The 22,922-nt window shown below is 42.9% G+C and overlaps 1 protein-coding gene and 1 pseudogene across 1 annotated transcript in view; both read right to left on the bottom strand.

Moving 5' to 3' along the window:
* ANKAR (ankyrin and armadillo repeat containing) overlaps positions 1 to 18,945 on the bottom strand; it is a 48,009-nt gene extending 29,064 nt beyond the window's left edge. Inside the window, exons 1-10 of the mRNA XM_053360269.1 lie at positions 18,754 to 18,945; positions 16,003 to 16,638; positions 14,523 to 14,960; positions 11,557 to 11,720; positions 9,334 to 9,449; positions 6,818 to 6,995; positions 4,280 to 4,499; positions 3,491 to 3,520; positions 2,918 to 2,962; positions 1,249 to 1,456 (exon numbers count right to left, since the gene is read on the bottom strand). Coding sequence (XP_053216244.1) covers positions 1,249 to 1,456; positions 2,918 to 2,962; positions 3,491 to 3,520; positions 4,280 to 4,499; positions 6,818 to 6,995; positions 9,334 to 9,449; positions 11,557 to 11,720; positions 14,523 to 14,960; positions 16,003 to 16,603 — 2,000 coding nt within the window. The 5' untranslated portion in view covers positions 16,604 to 16,638; positions 18,754 to 18,945. The remainder of the gene's footprint in view (positions 1 to 1,248; positions 1,457 to 2,917; positions 2,963 to 3,490; positions 3,521 to 4,279; positions 4,500 to 6,817; positions 6,996 to 9,333; positions 9,450 to 11,556; positions 11,721 to 14,522; positions 14,961 to 16,002; positions 16,639 to 18,753) is intronic.
* An 813-nt stretch (positions 18,946 to 19,758) lies between these two features.
* LOC128407543 (isopentenyl-diphosphate Delta-isomerase 1-like) lies at positions 19,759 to 20,621 on the bottom strand (annotated as a pseudogene).
* Positions 20,622 to 22,922: the final 2,301 nt, after the last annotated feature.

Below are 22,922 nucleotides of genomic sequence, written 5' to 3'. Positions count from 1 at the left end.
CCGATCTTAACCACTATACCACACTGGCTATCTGCACATCCATGTGTTCATGGTAAGCTATGTGCAAGCCAGGGCATTGTTTCTGCAAGCTAGCTGCCAAGGGACAATAGAATCCTGCACACATCTATTCAGAAGCAAGCCCTACTGAGTTCAATGAGATTCACTCCCAGAAAAGTAGATGAAGAATTGTGGCCAAAAACGAACAAATAAAAGTATACACATCTCCCTATGTTCTCTAATAAGGAAAGCCCTATCATGTTCATTAGGGCTTGGTGAGATATCGATATATCATCCAAAACTGGTCTGAAGTCCATATCGTGATATCGGGTTCATTGTTTTTGACCTGGCAATATATTGCAAATCACGAAATGTGTTAGGGCTGGGCAATATATCACTCAAAACTGGTTTCAAGTCCGTATCATGATACTGGTTTCATAATTTTTGACCTGGCAGCATATTGCGGATCTTGATGTGTGCATGTGCGATGGAAAAATCACAATGTGGGGGAAACCGTGAAGCCAGCCAATGCCTCTACATAGCTCCATCCTTATTTCAGACATCATGATATATTGGTATACTGTGATGTTTAACTGGGGATATATCACAGTGTTGAAAACCAGATACTGGCCAGCCCTAATGTTCATTGGGATCTACTCACTGGAATATAGGATTTATTGTTATTTTATCCTTCCAGACAAATTGCATGTAAAAGAAATGCAGCTGAGCTGAACCGGACTGTGGTGGGATAGTTTCTTTGCCTGCCTATCTTGCTCTCTTTACCTTCCCACTTTGCAACGTTGATTGCTCTAAAAAGGACTCTTATGAAGGATTCCAGGCTTGAACCCAGAACATGAAGGTGAGTGTTGGTCTAGACTGCATTCTTAGGCTATCTGAAGGTCCTCCACGCTCCTAGTAGACTCTTCCAGGAGGATTTTATTGATATGGGACAGTACACCTTTAGATTGATTAGAAGTCGACATAGCAAACATTTCAAAACATGATCACACCCTAGAATAGCCTGTTCCCTTGCAGGCAAATGTAAGACCAGATAGTTATGTAGCCAGCTGATGGGCACATTATGAACCCTTGTCTCAAATTCATTGACCCAAGATCGGGCAATTTGGTGTTACATTATGCATAATCACTAACCTTCGAACTCTGAAACTTGACAATACTTAGAGTTCCTTACTTGAATTCCAAAAGGAAACAAGGCGGCGTAAATTCCCTTGCTGTTTTCTGCTTACTTACTCATTTCGTGTTTCAGACTCTAACGAAGCTGGGTGTTTTCGGTAGAGAATTGTGAAGCAGGTAACATTGTCATAGAAGGCAGCGTAATGTATAGGCAGCCACCCATGTTCATCGGGTATTTCGTAATCTGCTTTTAAGGCCAGGAGGAAATGGAGGGCTTCAACGGAGGAGCACTGAGCCGATAGGTGCAAAGCAGTGGGACCAAAACCTGACAGAGGGAACAAGACGCAATAGAATGAACTACACCGGGGTCAGCAACCTTTTTCAGCCGTGGGACGGTCCACCGTCTCTCAGACCATGTGGTGGGCCGGACTATATTTTTGGGGAAAAAATATGAACGAATTCCTATGCCCCACAAATAAGCCAGAGATGCATTTTAAATAAAAGCACACATTCTACTCATGTAAAAACACCAGGCAGGCCCCACAAATAACCCAGAGATGCATTTTAAATCAAAGGACACATTCTACTCATGTAAAAACACGCTGATTCCTGGACCGTCTGCGGCTCGAATTTAGAAGGCAATCGGGCCGCATCCAGCCCCCAGGCCTTAGGTTGCCTACCCCTGAACTACACAGACATGGTATGTTAAGTTGTGGGTGAACATATCAGACGACACAGCGATTCTTCAAACAGTTCTTGTTTATTCACAGGCCAGGACAGAACTGAACTGAAGGGTTCAGTCAGCCTGCTTATATAGAGCTCCAGTACAATGTAACTGTAACAATTTTCTAAAACTATCCAATCACTGAACGTCACTTTCGATCCCTTATTTGCATAACTATCTACAGTATCCCCCTGTTGGCCCAGGGTGAGAACGTCAGTACATAACATGGTACACTTCAGCTGGCAAAATCTAAGGCAGAGCCCCCAGTATTTGAATAATTATTTGCTAGTTTTATATTAGTGCTGTTTCTACAACACCCCTTTATTATTTTATGTGTACAGTCGTACCTTGGTTGCTGAATGCCTTGGAACTTATACGCTGCAGCTCCTGAACAATCGAAAATGGGAAGTGAGTGTTCTGGTTTTCAAACGATTTTCAGAAGCCGAACGTCCAGCGCAGCTTCGGCGGCTTCTGATTGGCTGCAGGAGCTTCCTCCAGTCAACCAGAAGCCGTACTTTGGTTTCCGAATGTTTTGGAAGTCGAACGGACTTCCAGAACGGATTCTGTTCGACTTCCAAGGTACGACTGTATATGTATGTATGTGTTGAATTTATAGCCCTTTTCTCCAAAAAGCTCAAGGTGATGTCCTTGCTTCCCCCCCCTCGTTTAAAAACCACAACAACCCTGTAAGGTAGGTTAGTCTGAGAGGCAGGGGCTGGCCCAAGGTCACCCAGTAAGCTTGAAACCTAGTCTCTCTAAGGTCCTAGTTTCACACTCTCACCTCCCCACCACGCTGAATTTTCACAGAATCAATATTGTTTCTCTTTCCAGCACTAGAAAAATAGCATGTGAATTTATCAGATTTTTTAACAAGCATCGAACACGCCATGCATTGTAGCATTCAAAATGGAAAACATAGCAAAATCTCTGCCCACCCCTGAATATGAACAGCATATAGCCCAGCCTTAGTGGAGAGAGAAAGAGAAATCAATGGCAACAAACTAAATAATTTTCATCAGCGTAGACTATAAAAAAGTAATGCTGTGGTTTTTTGCAACTCACCACTTTTCTCTCCTGCAATATCCTTATCTTGGAAGCTGGTTGTTCCTGAAACAAAGCATATTTATTTAATCACTCCAAGCATGACATCCCGACATGCCAGTGTGATATATAGACATAGGTTCTTATTTTAAGATTAATTATATCATAGGTTCCAAAGCTCTTGGCTATGCAGAATTTCCAGTGACGAAATACTATTGACTTCAGTGCAATCAGTCTTTTTAATTATTATTATTTTATATGTGTGTGTGTGTGTTTACAGTGTAATCTCTGCATTAAATTTACTCCCGGAACAAAATTACAAAACTGCAACATGCTTAATGGATTCCGAAGAGATTTTCTTCCGAATGGGCTTACCTGTGCACCCCTTAATGGCAAGAGCAAAGCTCCCACTAACTCAAATATTTCATTGAATGAACCGTTCTAGTTACACTATAGAGCATTATCTCTTACAGAAGCTGCAAGCCTTTGCTCTTAAACTTATAGCCCCTAGTTTTCCTAAAGCTAGCACAACTTTATTTCGTATACTTATATATATTACAAAAGTCAGAGGACAACAAATTATTTATCACTTACCCTTTGGATCAGATTTCTGGGGACGTTTCCCTAGAACAAAATGTATTTATTATGATTTGGCTATTGCATCTTTCTTTCTTTCTTTCTTTCTTTCTTTCTTTCTTTCTTTCTTTCTTTCTACACTATCCTGCTTCTCACTCTGTTGATAAAAGCCTCCTCCAAACAGTTATTTCAGAGATGAAGAAAATGTGGTTCTCCTCTCCAGATGTTGCTGGATTTCAGTCTGCAGTGGGAGCTGTTGTCCAGCACAGCAGCATAACGTGGGTTGCCGATGCCCAGGGTGGGTGGGCACGTATGCCAGGCGGGGGACAGAGCCCGCTGCTCCAGCCCAGCCCAAAGTGACCCCCTACTGGAGCCAAGTGGGGCCACATTGCTCTGCCTGCTCACCCACACAGGTATCTGAACTGGAGTCGGTAACAGGTCAGATGAGGGCTAACAGTGATGTCTGGAGCAATAAAGTAGCTCACACACTTCAGAAAAGAAAATTGGAATCAAGAGGGATCTCCACAAAGGTGAATGAAGGCTTCCTCAAACTCGGCCCTCCAGATATTTTTTGGCCTACAACTCCCATGATCCCCAGCTAGCAGGACCAGTGGCCAGGGATGATGGGAATTGTAGTCTCAAAACATCTGGAGGGCCAAGTTTGAGGAAGCCTGATTTAGATATCTCTGGTTCTTGCACAGAGTCTTTTCTACAACCAAGAAAGGGGACAGGGGAGATGCTTTCCTTGTGGGAAGGACCACTGGGAGTTGTGATTCTAATAACTTCTCAGCAGATACTATTTCTTACCTTGGCTAACTGGGATGCTGCGCCTCTGGTTGATTGTCAGATATGATTTAATCAGCTGACATATGATTGACACACGGTTGTAGATAGCAGCATAGTGGATAAGACCGTAGCCATGATCGTCTGAAAGAGCAAGGCTGGAGAGGGATGTCTTGCGGCAGAAGGTGAGGAAGATGGCAGCCAACCCTCTTTCAGCAGCAGCCCTCATGCCAAATGGCAGGCTCTAAATGTCACACGCGCAAAAGGCACATAGAAAAACAACAAGAATAGTAATACAGTGATTTTACACTCCAGCTACTTTGATTTGGGCTGTGTGTACCATGTCCTGAAAGAAAGAGAAGAGTTAAAACTCTGTACCAAGATAAATTGACTCCTGAGGCCAGCCGACTGCGGAAAGACACAGGGTCTCTCTTATTCTGCATTGCATTATATAATTTTGTACTTGTTCTGTATCATGCGTTCCATCCTGGTTCGTTAGATTGAATGGGCAAGGATGTATACAGGCCACTGAAGACTTGGCCCCAACCACTGGATGCCAGTTTCGGTACTCAAATTATAGGGGGAAATGTAGAGAGGCCCTTAATGGAATCTTCAAGATACCCGCCTCCCTCAACAAATTTTAGCCAAATTATTATCCTGCCAGTGGCATGTGGTCAGTGGACTAGGGGGACTGGGGAATGTTCCCAGTAAATTAGAGTATTAAAGTATTAATACTCTGGTGCCTGCTTCTCAAAGCCTGGGAAGCTTCTGCCCAGCTTAAGGTGGAAGAAATGATGCTCTGACCACGTCCAAGAGTCCTCCCATCACGCAGGCAGCAGGGCTCCAGCATCCTTCTCAAAGCCCAGGAAGCTTCTGCCTGGCTGTCAGGGACTGGGCAGATGAAGGAAAGTGGTGGAGACCACTTCCCCAGGAGTCTTCCAGAGAGGATGAAGGGGCATTTAGTATAGACCTCCATGTTAGTATTTTTCATCCCCTCATTGCTGTTGGATCTCGTGATCCACACTGTTTACATTCCATTCTTCTGGAAGTGTGAGAACGGAAACTCAGACACCGCATTTCCGTTCTCTGTGCTTTTGTTTTAGGCTCTTTGTTCTGTCTCCCAGACAGACAGGATGTTTGTGTGAGCTGCTCCTCACGCTGTTGTTATTTTCCTTATTATGATTTGGTTTGATTTGACGTATAGCAATAAAATTAGCGATGCTACATACTTCCGCAGCCAAGGTTTTGTTTACTCTGCTGTTTGCATGCTCATATGAGCAGATATGAGTCGCTGAGATACAGGACTGCTGCCGAACTCTTCATGAGAGTCCTGTTATCGGAGGGAGAGGCCTCATATTCCGGTAGTGGTTTGGTAGAGGGCACATTCCAGAGGAAGATGAGGGCAAAAGTTGGGAGATGATGGGAGATGAGGAGGAGGACTTTGAAAGCATTCAACAGGCAAAGCTTGAGCAGCAGTTGAATGAGACACTGTCACTGGAGTGTCTCCCAGAAAACGTACCCGCCTCCAAAACCAGGCGTTCGCTGAGGATAGCAGAGAAGAAAGCTCAAAGGCAAGCGGCAAGGAGTCTGATAAATAGGGAAGTAATGGAGAATGGGCTGTTTGGGCCATTTCCACTAAGGTTGCCACCTTTGTTCTGGCAAAATACCGGGCAGGGTAGGGTGGGGGAGAGAGAGGCATTGGAGCGATTTTCTTTTCCACCTGGTGCATAACTCAAGCAATCCATTACAATCTGTGGCAGCCTAACAGGATGGCCCCTCTGGAATTTGTCACATGCACAGAGACAGATATGCATGAATTTGTAAATCTGTCTGAGCTTTGCTACCCGTAGCTTAAATACATGACTTTTCACACACCCTTTCACATAGATTTGGAGAGGAGCCCTAACTTGGCAGAGAGAAAGGGGGGGCAGGGGAGTGGAAATACGGGACAAACTGCATCCTGTATTGAATCAGCACAGGACATAGTATTTGGCACTATCATATGGGACGATCCTGTATTATACAGTGTTATGTATTCAGTGTTCTGTGTTTGCCTGAGCTTGAGTCTGGACTAAGGATTTTGAGCTCCTGTGTTTTGATTCAATACATGATATCCAATCACAGAACATTTCAGGATTTGGGCCTCTGCCATTGGCCCTTAAACTCTGAGTCATGATTCGCAGCTTGGAAGTTTAGATAGCCAATCACGTTGGGAGTGGGAGCGGCCCAGGCCTTCAGAAATGTATATAAGCAGTTGTTTGCCCATGCTGTTCAATTCTGTTAGTTCAATAAATGTTCTTGCTGTTATCGTTGTTTCTTGCCTTGTGGGAACCTATGCTTCATACAGGGTGGTTGGAAACCTTAAATTTCCCACCTGGCCTGAGAAGCAGGGCAGGCGGGTTGACTCCATCCACAAAGGCTGCTCTAACTGGAATGAAGCATGACTTTGAGCGACAGAGGGAGAGGAGCAAAACTGTTCTGAAAGCGCTGTTTAAAGGAAGATGACCATAAATGTGGTGGACCTCACAGGGTCCATTCCCTTAAAAAAAACAAAAACCATACCTTGCATTTAATAGCCTTCTTATAGCCAAATCTTTTCTTGAATTGGTCCATTGCTTGAATATCAGTTAATGGGAGCCTTTTGGGTTTAAGTGTGCTTACTACTTCGTTTATGGCTCCCCACCACTGGCTCTTAAAAAGCAGATAAAATGGTTCAAGTTCGATCCCGATTACATAATAGCTGGAAAATGCAGGGGGTGGGGGGAACACACACACACACACAGTAGAAACTGGAATATTTTAACACATTATTTCATAGCCTATATTTCACAATGCCTGTAAAGTGAGCCTGAGAATCTTCTGACCCACCAAATCAAAGACATCCCAATCGCTTAATATGGTGGTCCACCAGGGGCTTATAAATATATATTTATTGCTGTCTCTGAGACTGCAAAATTGGGATCGTGGTTAAACACTAGGCAGGCCACAATACACAAAATCAGTTGCTGGGAGACACAAGTGCTGTTGCACTCATGTTCTGTTTACAGGCTTCCCATGGGTATCTGGTTGGCCACTGTGAGAACAGGATACTGGACTAGGTGGACACCTTTGACCTGGTTCAGCAGGTTCTTATGTATAGGACTTTATTAAAAAAAATCAAGCAGTAGTAGCTGCATTTAGCTCAGTGGACTGCAGGTTGTGTACACCTGTCTAAATTGGACAATGGCATACCATTATAATTCATTTTAATCCTGCCTTTCCTCTAAGTAGCTCAGGATGGCATACAGCAGCATACCCTCTTCAAAAATTATCCTTGCGACAACCCTGGTTGTTTGGGTAAGAGAGTGTGACTGGTCCAAGGTCCCCCAGTGAGCTTCAAGTGTCAGTTTGGGTCTCACCATCATCCTAGCCCAACGCTCAACCCACTGCACCACACTATTTGTACAGTGGTACCTTGGTTCTCGAACACCTTGGTACTCAAACAACTTGGAACCCAAACACTGCAAACCCAGGAGTAAGTGTTCTGGTTTGGGAACTTTTTTTCGGAAGCCGAATGTGCTCCGTTTTGAGTGTTAGGCTTCCGTTTTGAGTGTTATGCTGAGGTCTGTCTGTTTTTGCTATTTATTTTGCGTTTTTGGTTTTGCGTCTCTTTTTGTTTTGTTTTTGTGACTGTGTGGAACCCAGTTCAGCTACTGATTGATTGATTGATTGTGTGACTGCAGTACATTGTTTGTTGCTCTCGTTTTATGGATCAATGATCTCATTAGATAGTAAAATTCACGTTAAATTGCTGTTTTAGCGGTTGTTTTTAAAAGTCTGGAACGGATTGATCCATTTTGCATTACTTTCTATGGGAAAGCGTGCCTTGGTTTTGGAACGCTTTGGTTTTGGAACAGACTTCCGGAATGGATTAAATTTGAGAACCAAGGTACCACTGTAGTATCCTTTTAACATTGCTCTAGTATCTGGGCAAAAGGGACGTGGGTGGCGCTGTGGTCTAAACCACAGAGCCTAGGACTTGGCAGTTCGAATCCGCTCGTCGGGGTGAGCTCCCGTTGCTCGGTCCCAGCTCCTGCCAACCTAGCATGTCAAAGTGCAAGTAGATAAATAGGTACTGTTCCGGCGGGAAGGTAAATGGCGTTTCCGTGCACTGCTCTGGTTCGTCAGAAGCGGATTAGTCACATAGCTGTCAACTTTTCCCTTTTTTTAAGGGAAATCCTATTCGGAATAAGGGAATTTCCCTTAAAAAAAGGGAAACGTTGACAGCTATGCTTAGTCATGCTTGCCACATGACCCGGAAGCTGTACGCCGGCTCCCTCGGCCAATAAAGCAAGATGAGTGCTGTAACCCCAGAGTCGATCCTAATGATCAGGGGTCCCTTTACCTTTACCTTTTAGTATCTGGGCACTGTAAAGATCTCTGTTATGTCTCCCTAAGCCTGAAAGAATAGAACCTAGGCATAAAAGATGGAACAAAGGTGGTGCTGGGGTCTGGGGGGGTGGGGTGGAAACATTTGATAGAGTAGAAGTGCACTGTAGGCAAACTCGGCCCTCCAGATGTTTTGGGACTACAACTCCCATGATCCCTAGCTAACAGGACCCGTGGTCAGGGATGATGGGAATTGTAGTCTCAAAACATCTAGAGGGCCAAGTTTGCCTATGCCTAGTTTAGACTAAAGGACTAAGACGAAGCACAGAAAATATGATTGTGTCATGCTTTATGCCAGACTGGATTCCATCTACAAGATTTTCACTACGTGACTGGATTCCCTTTATGATAATGCACAGTGGACAATGAGCTATGGTCAAAATAATTTGTTTTTTAAAAGCAGCAAAGCTCAATTCTGCATTCAGAATAAAAAATCTCGATGAATAAATAATAAACATCCGTGCTCAATCGTCAGTATGTCTTTAAAGCAAACTTATTTCTAATCCATTATTATTTTGCATACTGTAACATCTGCTGCACGTACACAAGTGTTTATTGGCACTTAGGTATGAGCCACTTTTTGACTCTCAACCATTAACTAGTGTTACGTTTCCAAAAACTCAATCGAAAGCATCTCACATGCTCTTTACCTCTTGCCTTGAAAATCCATTATTGGTATGGGGTAATGTTCTCTATAGGGTGCATCTGGGTCCAACAGTTGAGCGAGGTGATTTGCTGCACATGTATGCATTTCGTCATAGGCAGCCTATATTTAATGTTAAAAACAACAGACCCTATTTATGCTTGCAAAGCCCTTAAAACTTCCTGTATCAAGGCCAAGCACTGCTTTAAGTAGTTAAAGCATCTTGTCAATTTTCAGTAAAATATGCAGGCTCAAAATCTGCTAAGAGCTGAGAAGAGCTGAAAAACCCAATGGTTAGAGAAACACAAGTTCAAATACTGTCTGGGCACATGGTGGAAACAGGTTTTTAGTTTCATAAAATCAAAGAACCAAAGTTATTTGACTACCAACCCATAACATGTGAGGTTACAATTCTACAACAGTCCTGTTCTTGCGATTACATGCTGATTACATGCTGAATTTCTTCAAAATAAATGCTCTTTAAAATAAAATAATACAGATAAAAATAAATGTATTCCCTTGTAAAATACATTTTCTTGAAACAAATCAGAACTGAAGGGTGGTATTAAACTATTTATTTTTTTTCTCAGGCTCATTGGGATTCATGAACACGACTAAGTTAGACCCATTAATTTCAATGGATCTGCTCTGAGTAAAAGGAAGCTGACAATCACTCCCTACAATTTACCTTTCATTGTGTCATTTAATAATTATTTATGCACTTTAAATATGTTTATACTGCCTTTGCTTGAGAATAACACCAGGGGAGTTTACAATGCTGATATTGAAAGCAATTAATTGCAATAAACAATAACAATAATCATAAAAAACTAGCAGACAAAATGGTACTCAGATCTAAAAGGTTTAAAATGCTTAGAGAGTCCCTTCAAATCTCTGAGAGGTGTTTTTTTGTTTTTGTTTTGCTTAACGCCTGAAAGAATGTAAAGTTGCTAGCAGGAGAGGATGTGCATGCTTTCCATCATGGGGCCACCACAACAAAAGGCCCTTCTCTACTTGCCAAATGCCTAAATATAACAAGGAAGGTGCAGAGAAATGGGCCTCGGTGGATTACTTCAAAGTACAGGCTGTTGAATATAGGAGAAGCTGTTCCTTTCACCCATCCTAGGTGCTAATAGTAGTAGTAGTAGTAGTAGTAGTAATAATAATAATAATAATAATAATAATAATAATAATAATAATTCATTTATACCCCTGGGTAAAGAAATGCAACTCTAGATAGGCACTCTTCTTTTGTCCTATCTGAATGTCCCGCTTTAACTGGCAGTAATTTCTACATGTACCGTTGCACACCACGCTGGCCCCTCTGCATGCATTGAGAGAAGGCCCCCACAATAATCTTTATTTTATTGTTTATATGCTGCCTGTCTGACTCTGGGCAGCTCCCAACAAAGTATTAAAAGCACAATAAAACATCAACCATTAAAAACCTTCCCTAAACAGAGCTGCCATCAGATATCTTCTAAATGTTGCATAGTTATTTATCTCCTTGACATCTGATGGGAGGGCATTCCACAGGGTGCGTGCCACTACTGAGAAAACCCTCTGCTTGATTCCCTGTAACTTCACTTCTCGCAGTGAGGGAACCGCCAGAAGGCCCTCGGCGCTGGACCTCAGTGTCTGGGCAGAACGATGGCGGTGGAGACGCTCCTTCAGGTATACTTAGGGCTTTAAAAGGGAGCACTGGTACTTTCAAGCAGGCTCCAAAGTGAATTGGCAACTAGCCGATCCGTTCTGACATTTTTCTGAGGTACAATCTGAACAAGAAAGTACCAAGGGAAGCATCCAAACCAGCTTCAAAGGCGGCCCCAGATGGAACATTTTACAGAAATCTGAAAAAGAGGTACCAGGGCATAGATGACTGGTTAGATGGCCTGTCTTCTGGAGAGGTTGTAGCTGCTGAACCAGACCCAGCTAGTGGTAGGAAGAGTTTTTGTGATAAGGAGACTTAAGGCGGTGTCCACGCTACATCTTTAAAGCACATTTGAAGCAAATTCTTTCCCTCAAAGAATTCTGAGCACTGTAGCTTTACCTGTCACAGATTTACATTTCCCAGCAAATCTTAACATTATCTACAGTGTCCAGAATTCTTTTGAGGGAGACTCTGCTTCGAATGAGCTTTAAAAGGTATAGTGCATATGCTGTAAATCCCCAACCCCTACAATCTCTCCTTATTGCAGGCTAAATTATTTCGAAAATTCTGATTTAGTACCTTAATCTCATCTGAAAGGTCTTCAACTGAAGGAGTACCAACATCATATTCAATGCCACCATGGAGATGGAAATACTGATTCTGGGTGTATACAAAATGCTGGCACTTAAAATCTGGTCCGAGCAAAATTGGAGGCAGCTCACGTTCCGTTTTGACTTTGTCATCTACAAAAAGGAAGAACTGGTTTTTAACACAGAGGAGAAGGCAGCTGCCACTGCTCTCAGTGAATGACATGAATGAATGACATTACTAATAATACAAAATTATATGCCCAAACTTTAAGCAGCACTTTCAAAAATGCAGATTTCCCGTAGTTTCATCACATAATAAGGACTGGTTGGTGTCAAAAGTGTTATGTACTGAAGTTCTCACCCTGGGCCAGCAGGGGGATACTGTAGATAGTTATGCAAATGAAGGATTGAAAGTGACGTTCAGTGATTGGACAGTTTTAGAAAGTTGTTACAGTAACATGGTACTGGAGCTCTATATAAGCAGGCTGATTGAGCCCTTCAGTTCAGTTCTGTCCTGGCCTGTGAATAAACAAGAGCTATTTGAAGAATCATGGCCACTGGTCCCATCACCTCCTGGCAAATAGAAGGGGAAGAAATGGAGGCAGTGAGAGATTTTACTTTCTTGGGCTCCATGATCACTGCAGATGGTGACAGCAGCCACGAAATTAAAAGACGCCTGCTTCTTGGGAGAAGGGCAATGACAGGCCTAGACAGCATCTTGAGAAGTAGAGACGTCACCTTGCCAACAAAGGTCCGTATAGTTAAAGCCATGGTTTTTCCAGTAGCGATGTATGGAAGTGAGAGCTGGACCATAAAGAAGGCTGATCGCCGAAGAATTGATGCTTTTGAATTATGGTGCTGGAGAAGACTCTTGAGAGTCCCGTGGACTGCAAGAAGATCAAACGCATCCATTCTTAATGAAATCAGCCCTGAGTGCTCACTGGAAGGACAGATCGTGAAGCTGAGGCTCCAATACTTTGGCCACCTCATGAGAAGAGAAGACTCCTTGGAGAAGACACTGATGCTGGGAAAGATGGAGGGCACAAGGAGAAGGGGACGACAGAGGATGAGATGGTTGGACAGTGTTCTCAAAGCTACCAGCATGAGTTTGACCAAACTGCGGGAGGCAGTGGAGGACAGAGGTGCCTGGCGTGCTCTGGTCCATGGGGTCACGAAGAGTCGGACACGACTAAACGACTAAACAACAACAACATTTGAAGAATCGCTGTGTGGTCTGATATGTTCACCCACAACTTAACAAAAAGAGTATGCTACGTAAGAGTTCCCTGGGAAGAGTTGATTGTTAAACCATTCTGTATCTCCATGAGAGGAACGTGGGTCTCCTCACAAGACCCTTCACAAACTACAATTCTGATTATTCTTTGGGGAAACCCATGGCTATCTGAAGTGGTATAATATTGCTTTAAATGTATGGTGGAGAGCCATAGTGTACTCTTTTGACATTAAGATTGACATTTTGGATTAAGAAGTAGTTCCAGTTCTTGTTCATTAGGAACAAATTCCATGGTGACTGGTTCCCTTTTATTTCCTTTATTAATTCTTGCCACATGGAACCCCAATCAACTGTTATTCATTCATTTGGAGGGAGTCTGGTGTCTTAATTTTAGCAGACCCTCCAAGTGTCCCTATTTTCAAGGTACAGTCCCGGATTTACGGAAAACTGTCCCAGTTTCTGATCTGACCTTGGAATGTCCTGCTTTTCCTTAGGATGTCCCTATTGTCAACAGAGAAATGTTTGAGGATCTGGAGTTATCCAGCCCCTGAACCATCCGAAGAAATCCCTGTATAGGGAAGTGTTTTTTAATGTTTTATGTTTTTATATATTTTTATATACGTTGGAAGCTGCCCAGAGTGACTGGAGCAAGGCAGTCAGATGGGTGGGGTATAATAATTTATTATTTCTACCCCGCCCATCTGGCTGGGTTTCCCCAGCCACTCTGGGCAGCTCCCAACCGAATATTAAAAACACAATACAGCATTAAACATTAAAAACTTCCCTAAACAGGGCTGCCTTCAGATGTCTTTTAAAAGTAAGATAGTTGCTTATTTCCTTGACATCTGATGGGAGGGCATTCCATAGGGCAGGCACCACTATCGAGAAGGCCCTCTGCCTGGTTAATAAATAGTAGAATTATTATTATGGAAAAGGACGTCCCTGCTTTTATCAGAGAAATGTTGGAGGGTACGTTTCAGGTGCATTGCCTCTTGTATGCTTTTGTTAACACAAAATTTCATTTGTTTTAGTCCATTGCAGGGTATACAAGCATGTCATGTTGATTGCCTGTCTTTTTGTTTTTGTTTACTAAGCGTTCCTTGCATTTTTGCTACTGTTGTCTAATGTGGATTGTGTGTGATGTATCATTGCTGGTTGGACTGATTGTAAAGTTGTTTGTTTGTTTTAAAAAAGCGGTTCTAGTTCTCAATGAGCTGTTAAACCTGAATCAGGACTGTACCATTTTAGACAACTGGTAAGGGGCTCGTAAAGGGACGCGGGTGGCACTGTGGGTTTTAAACCACAGAGCATAGGGCTTGCCGATCAGAAGGTCGGCAGTTAAAATCCCCGCGACGGGGTGAGCTCCCGTTGCTTGGTCCCTGCTCCTGCCAACCTAGCAGTCTGAAATCACGTCAAAGTGCAAGTAGATAAATAGGTACTGCTCCAGCGGGAAGGTAAATGGCATTTCCGTGCCCTGCTCTGGTTCGCCAGAAGCGGCTTAGTCATGCTGGCCACATGGCCTGGAAGCTGTACGCCGGCTCCCTCGGCCAATAAAGTGAGATGAGCTCCGCAACCCCAGAGTCGGTCACGACTAGACCTAATGGTCAGGGGTCCTTTACCATTACCTAAGGGGCTTGTATGATTGTTCTTACAGATATGGCCTATAACTTGTTCATGGATTAAAAGCAATCTCTCAGCAAAAGGACAGAACATAGTCTTACCTGAATATGGCTGAAGAAGCCGACTTAAATTCGGGATTTTATTTTTCCTTTTTAAATTGATAATAAATGGAATAAGAAAACTCATTAGCTTTAGATATGCTATGTTTTTCCGGATCTCGACCTTTTTTTCTAGGTATTTCTTCACAAGTTTTTGTTGAAGAGCTAGCCTCTGCTGCAGCCTCTGGTATCCATGCATACTGAGGCTGTCCTCAGTCATCCTTATCGCATTACAAAGGTTGTATGCTGCATCAAACTTGAACACATTTTCATACTGCTGAACCTCTGTGGTGGCAAAAGTCAACTTAAGAAATATGTAGTCTGCAAACTGCATAAAGAATGCTTTTTCCTCTGGACTGTTAGGGTCATACGTTGGATCTTCATTCAGGTTTTCCTCATAGATTCCTTGGAAATCTGGTTCTTTTGAAATATCCATTAGACCTATATCATACATATGTACACAAAAAGATATATAAATATATGAAATAAAAACAGATCAGTTAAACTACAGATATTCCCTGTCCTACATGGATAAGGATCAGACAGTTAAGTCCAGTCAAAGGCGACTATGGGGTTGCGGCGCTCATCTCGCTTTCAGGCCGAGGGAGCTGGCGTTTGTCCACAGACGGCTTTCCGGGTTATGTGGCCAGCATGACTAAACTGCTTCTGGCACAACGGAACACTGTGATGGAAACCAGAGCGCACGGAAACGCCGTTTAGCTTCCTGCCGCAGCGGTACCTATTTATCTACTCGCACTGACGTGCTTTCGAACTGCTAGGTTGGCAGGAGCTGGGACAGAGAAATGGGAGCTCACTCCATTGCGGGGATTCGAACCGCCAACCTTTCTGATTGACAAGCCCAAGAGACTCAGTGGTTTAGACCACAGCGCCACCCGCATACCTTTTTACCTACATGTATATACACACACACATGTATATATATATATGCGCGCAAGTGAAACAACTGTAATTAGTATGTAAAAAAAAATCTAACACAAATAAAAGTTCACAGAAGTGGCTTTTTAAATCATACAGGATAACCTTGCACGTCAAGAGAACTCCTTACTCATCCTTACTTTAATTTTTGTCAGGGCTTTTTTTCAGCCGGAACTCACCAGAATTCAGTTCTGGCACCTCTCAGATGGGCGCCATTGCCATTATAAGAGAACAAGGGAGGCATTCATGGGGAGTTCTGGAACCTCTGTTTCTAGAGAAATAGTGCTGATTTTCGTCAAGAAGAAATTTGGAAACTATTAAATTCCCATTTACTTCTGTTTTAAATACAGGCACCCAAATTTAGCAAGCAGTATTCCAAGGCACCCTTTGGTGGGTGTTGCCAATGCAGATAAGAATTTGGATGCTCCTCATCTGTGCCACAGGGCTTATAACTAGTATGAGTAGATACAATTTTCTACTTTAGGCAGCAACTTTTTTGTCTGGGCTTTGGATTTTCGCCTCCTGAAATATGGCAACCCTATCTTACCAGCTTGACAGAACTCTGCACAGGCAGTTCTTTCTGTTTGAGGGATGCCGTCTGCGTCAATATCCATGCTAGAACGCCACAGTTCAGAGAATCTGACACGTTTTTCTTTGGGCATGTATGCGCCATGCCACAAGGCTTTCAGCATGTAATCCACGGCGATCAACATTTGTCCGATTCGCGTGTCAAAGTATGCTGGAGGGAGGGAGCAAGAAGTACTTTGGTCGTAATTAGCATCCAAACTGATGGACGGAATTTGGTTCAGACAGTAAATCCCAACAGACAACTCTCTGATGATCTGATGGATTTCTCTGCAGTCCAACTCTAAGTCAGGCTCCACGGGTGTTAGAAAAATAGCCGTTGGGACATTTATGCTTTTCATTTGTCTCAGCAGCCCAGTGGGGAGGTCCAACGTTTGGCGCAAGTTATCTTTGGTTGCCAGCCAGCTACAAAACGAAGTGGTCAGTAGTTCCTGAAGCTCGCTTCGCTCGTACTTCTCAAAGAAGGCACTTGCGTTTCTCTGCGCAGCTAGATGGGCTAAATAAGTTGCCTCATCTGCTTGCTCATTCCTAAGCACTTGCTTTTTCAGTGGTCTCAGCATCATATTGCCTCTTTTTCTGTTCTATTGTTTCCTAAATACTTAAAAAAAAAGAGGGAGAGAGAATATGTAATGCATGTGAGTTAATCAAGTGGTTTATGGGTTGTTGGAACAGAAATATTGCTGTGAAGATAGGACTAAAACACAGAGCCCGAGTAGTATATTCCTTGACCTTTAACAAGGCACGTTTCCAAGCACATTTCAAAGGGTTGGTGTTGACCTTTAAAGCCCTGAACTGCCTCAGGCCAGTATGCCTGAAGGAGTGTCTCCACCTCCATCGTCCAGCCCGGATGCTGAGGTCCACCTCTGAGGGCCTTCTGGCAGTTCCCTCACTGTGAGATGTGAAGCTACAGGAAACCAGGCAGAAGGCCTTCTTGGTAGTGGCACCCACCCTGTGGAACATCCTCCCATCAGATGTCAAGGAGATAGATAACTATACAACTTTTAGAAGACATCTGAAGGCAGCCCTATTTAGGGAAGTGAAATATACTCAGAGTCGCGAAGTGATTTCATGCTCTTTATTCAGCTCATAGTGGTGAGGAGGAATGAATGAATGTCCCCTCAAAGTATCTGCTTTATATACATTATTTACACAATGGGCTGCACATGATTGGCTAATTCCGGAATTCTACTGTAAGCCAATCAGGTTGTGGATTCACTTCTATCTGGAGTATGATTGGGTAGTTCCTGCCAACCAATCATACTGCTGCATTGTTCTAGGACCAATCAGACTGCTGCATTCTGAATCCTATTGTTCTAGGACCAATCAGACTGCTGCCTTTTGGATCCTATTGTTCTAGGACCAATCAGACTGCTGCAGTTTGGATCCTATTCAACTCAGTACATAACAGGAAGGTTTTTAATGGTTGACGTTTTATTGTGCTTTTAATCAGGGCCGTCTTACCCAAAGGCTCTAAGGGTGCAGGGCACCCGGGCACCGGGCTCTCAGGGGCGCCAGGCCAAGAGTCCGGGGCCCGAGAGTTGAGTCTGGGGAAGAGCCCACCTGTCAGTCAGAGCGCCGCGAGGGGCTTTTCTGCTGTGGGCGGCTCTGCGCTGTGAGTTTGGGGGGAGCGAGGCTGCGAGACGCTGAGGCGGCCGGCCGGCTCCACCTTCCTGCGCGCCTAGGACTGAGCAACCGGGGGGGGGCAGGCGGATCTTTGCACCCCAGAACCGCATATGCTTAAGACAGTCCTGCTTTTAATACTTTGTTGGGAGCTTCCCAGAGTGGCTGGGGCAACCCAGCCAGATGGGCGGCATATAAACAATAAAAGTGTAGAAATTACTGCCAGGTGAAGCTGGACACTCAGATAAGACTAGAGAAGAATGCCTCTCTAGAGGTGCATTTCTTTAGCTTTGGCCCCACCTTATTTCTTTGATGGTAAGTTTTTTTAAAAAACAAACAAACCTGTTTTTAATATTTTAATTTGAATATTCAATATTGCCTTTTATTTGCTGTAATCTGCACTGGGGGCTTAGGGTGGATAGCAGGCAATTAGTAAATAAATAATAGAAGTTTGCAATAACTAAGCAATTTCTTATGGGACAAGAAAGTCCCCTTAGATATCCTGCCCTGACTAGGGTTGCCATATGTCTAGATAGCTGGGATTTGGCTGTCAAAAACTGCGTCCAGGCAGAAATCACCAAAAATGTCCTGGAAAATCTGGAGGTAAGGCAACTGCCATGTTGGTATTGTAGATTTTGGCGAACTTTCTTAAAAATACCTCAAAAATGTCTCAACAACTTGGGGCAAAACTTTAAAAAGCTTGACAACTTTGCCCCCCTGCTCCAAAAAATACCTCAACAACTATGACAATCCTAGCCCTGACACCATTTTGAATTGGGCCCTTATGAAAGCTACCACAATAATATTATTATTATCACCATTTCTATTTAAGCATGACCTGAAAAGTAAGGTAAAAGGAAAAGTATACTTGGTTACTGTTTTTTTTCTTTTTAAACTACCCACACTGGAACATGAAGGTATTGAAAAGAACTCAAGGGGAAAAACCACCTGCGATCTTGAACACCCATTCTAAACTGTATGTTTTCTGGATTGAAGGAGGTTGATGTAGAGAGGAGAGAAATGAAAGATTGCCGTAGTTAAGAGAGAAAGTGCAATATTGCCGAAATCTCAGAAGGAAAAATAGAAGCATCACCAGAAAAATGCTTTTCCAAATCCAGGCGGTGCATTCAAAAGACAAGCTTGCGCAGGTACCACAGCCAGCAACTATGAGGCCTTGTCTCTTGACCCAGGTCTAGGGAACACCCACTTTTGTTTCCCTCAGCTGTTGTGTAGTAGACAATGTGGGAAGAGAGGCTGCTGACTAGATGTGGTAACCATGGAAACCAAAGAACAATGAGGGAAGTCAACAGTGAGGGAGCCTGTGGGATGGAGTCAGTAAAAAGACTATTTTTACTGGGCAATTTCCACCTTTTCTGTGGGGGCAGACAGCTCTTCAGTGGACCCAGACAACGTCGATGGTATTATGTGCTGTTTCTGAGTGTCCCTTCCACAGTTCAGTATGAAATAAGTATGATAAGGAACTTCACTGTGCTTGTCTGCCTGCATCCGATGGGATTTCTGACTCTGAAAGGATGCCCCCTTCCCTATTTCACACCAAACAGCTCGCCTTTCCAAATAGAGGGATATTCGTGGCCACACTAGAACTTTCCGTGGCCTAATCTAGGCAGCCTAGTCCAGGCATAGGCAAACTCTGCCCTCCAGATGTTTTGGGACTACAACTCCCATCATCCCTAGCTAACATGACCAGTGGTCAGGGATGATGGGAATTGTAGTCTCAAAACATCTGGAGGGCAGAGTTTGCCTATGCCTGACCTAGTCAGTATTTATACTTCAAATTCTTAGTGGTTCTGTCAACAAATGCACTGTTGTTGTTAGCAAGCTGAAAAATTACTCCCAAGAAATTAAAATCAGAGGAGTCCCGAGCTTTCGGCAAGGAGCCATCCCGCTCATGCTAGACAAAAAAGCAAATTTCCTTCATCCTCAAGGCATTTCTTCCTATTTCACCTCCTGCGTTGCAATCCGTTCTACAAAACAACTCCAGATCTGCCATTTAAAAATATTAAGAACTTCGGGTCAGCATGTTCCATGAGCAGTTTTACAACCATTCATTTTATTACGATCAACAAATCTCTTCAGATTACTTACAACCATTCCACAATTTAAAGAGAAACGTTTCTGCAGTCGGGAGTAATCTTAATTTCATTTCAGGATTCCCTCTCCTCCAAAAGTGATTATTCCTATGGTATGTTAACAGTAGCTTTTAATTCTTGAATTCAAGACTGCATTTATCTGCACAAAAAAGGTTGTGATGTTTCGTGTTTTCCCCCAAGGCTCACACTGGACTCGGCTTTGTAGTGAATTTGGGTTAGCTAGTAGGTTACTTCTGGAATTAGTTACTACAGTGGAATTCTTCACTCTGCTTTCAGATGCCTTTGTGCTGCTCTTCAAACATCAGTTGCATAATTTTCTTCCAGCTCAAGTGGGGAGTTTAGGGATAAGTGTGGGTCAAACAACCTGGAAAGAGATTTTGGCACCTGATCACTGTTGCAACAGTAATTTATTATCCACATTGAACAATACGATGACTGCAGCAAACCTTTGTTGATATATTCATTCTAGTGAGGTTTTCTTGGCGTCTGAACCAGTTTTGTTGTAATTTACATCAACATCTCTGCCAGCAACTGCACCATATCTTTATTTCAGGTGCAGCTGCAGTATGGATCTACCCAATAAAAATGCACTCCGATCTCGGACCACCACACCATCCTTCCCCTCGCTTATGCAAAGGAAACTGGTGGGAGCAAGACAGCAAGCAGCTATGACGTCCTTGAGATGAGGAAGAAGATGGAACTGCCCATCATCAGAATCTTTTCCTCTAGCGCCACTGAGGGCGGCTGCCCGAATTTACGGGCAGTATTATTTAGCAAAGATGCTAAGCAATTTTGGTCTTACTGGAAAATTCAGCACACCTGCTCTATAGGCTTCTTCACACAGGTACATGCTACTTCTACACTCATAGAAGTATTTATGCCAGTGGTTTTCATAAGTAATTTTTATTTGATTATACAACTGTAAAATTATAACAATATCAAATACACACTATTGTCATATTTTTCAACTGCATCTTATTTCTTCATCTGTATTTTAAGTCTCTCCATGTTATCCAATGTATTTGTTACAAGTCCTAAAGCTTTCATTTGCTTACAGTGGTCTCTTAAATACATTATAAATCTTTTCCATTATTTCTTAAAACTTTTGCCTTCTTGGTTCCCGAGTGTTCCCGTCAGTTTTGCCATTTCGGCATAGTCCAACAGCTTAGTTTGCTATACTTATCTGGTAGGGACTTTCATCTTCTTTCCACTTCTGGTCTCATAGCATCCGTGTGGCCGCCGTTGCATAAGTGAAAAGTATTTTCTGCCAGTGGCACCCTGGGGTGCCTTGAAGGATGGTCGGGGTGCCACGGGCAACACTGGCCTCTGTCCCTCCTCTGATGCCCTCTTGCATCTCTGCCTCCCAAAGGCTTGCACAGCTGTTTGTTGCAGCAGCCCTGGCTACAAGCTCCCCAGGCAAATGGTGACTTTGGGAGGCACCTCTCTTTGGAGAAGGGGCAGCTCAGAGACCAGGGACAGCAGCAGCAACTGCCTGGAGGACTCCTAAGGAGAGGGGAGAGGAGGCTGAGGGAACACTCCACAAGGGTGTTTGAAAAAGGGTGAGAGGCTGCCAGCTGGTCAAGGGAGCTGTGGACTCAAAAAGGTTAAAAACCTCTGCTCTATGTGATAGACATATTCTGCAGGAAGAAAAAATGTGCACTGGGAATAACTGTACAGTGGTACCTCAGGTTAAGTACTTAATTCATTCTGGAGGTCCGTTCTTAACCTGAAACTGTTCTTAACCTGAAGCACCACTTTAGCTAATGGGGCCTCCTGCTGCCGCTGCGCTGCTGGAGCACGATTTCTGTTCTCATCCTGAAGCAAAGTTCTTTTTTTTAAAAAAAAATATTTATTAAAGTTTTCAAAGTTAATACAATAAAAAAAGAATCAAAGAGAAAAAAGAAAAAATAACAAAAAATAGAAAAATACAAAAAAGTTTAAAAGCACATAAAGTTCACAATAGTTATTTTTCATTAACATATTTCCCCGACCTCCTCATACCTCCCTTTTTTGTATTCCAGTTCAAATTATTAATTCAGCAAATCCTTATCAGTAATTTTTAGCATATTTCCGCACCTCTTTTTCCCATATCACTCAAAACATTACAGCTGGAAACCACTTAAATTCTATCCGACATCATTCTAGCATTCATTAATTTTACAATATTTCTGTAAATAGTCCTTAAATTTCTTCCAGTCTTCTTCCGCCGACTCTTCTCCCTGGTCACGGATTCTGCCAGTCATTTCTGCCAATCCCATGTAGTCAATCATCTTCATCTGCCATTCTTCCAGAGTGGGTAAATCCTGTGTCTTCCAGTACTTTGCGATAAGTATTCTTGCTGCTGTTGTAGCATACATAAAAAAAGTTCTATCCTTCTTTGACACCAATTGGCCGACTATGCCCAGAAGAAAGGCCTCTGGTTTCTTCAGGAAGGTATATTTAAATACCTTTTTCAATTCATTATAAATCATTTCCCAGAAAGCCTTAATCTTTGGGCACGTCCACCAAAGGTGAAAGAATGTACCTTCATTTTCTTTGCATTTCCAACATTTATTGTCGGGCAAGTGATAAATTTTTGCAAGCTTGACTGGGGTCATGTACCACCTGTATATCATTTTCATAATATTCTCTCTTAAGGCATTACATGCCGTAAATTTCATACCTGTGGTCCACAACTGTTCCCAGTCAGCAAACATAATGTTGTGTCCAACATCTTGTGCCCATTTAATCATAGCAGATTTAACCGTCTCATCCTGAGTGTTCCATTTCAACAGCAAGTTATACATCTTTGACAAAATCTTAGTTTTAGGTTCTAACAGTTCTGTTTCCAATTTTGATTTTTCCACCTGGAAGCTGATTTTCTTATCCAAATTATATGCCTCCATTATCTGATAATAATGAAGCCAATCTCGCACTTTGTTTATAATAATAATAATAATAATAATAATAATAATAATAATAATAATAATAATAATAATTTATTATTTGTACCCCGCCCACCTTTGTATCAAAGGTTTCTCAAAACTCTGCAATTTCAATCTATGTCCTTCTTGTTCCAAAATTTCCCACTATTTCGGCCATTTGGCCTCCATATTGAGCTTTTTCTGTGCTTTCGCTTCCATTGGTGACAACCACCTTGGGGTTTTATTTT

The sequence above is a fragment of the Podarcis raffonei genome, chromosome 1 (genome assembly GCF_027172205.1).
Source record: "Podarcis raffonei isolate rPodRaf1 chromosome 1, rPodRaf1.pri, whole genome shotgun sequence".
NCBI lineage: Eukaryota > Metazoa > Chordata > Lepidosauria > Squamata > Lacertidae > Podarcis > Podarcis raffonei.
This window is presented reverse-complemented; position numbering and strand designations above follow the sequence as displayed.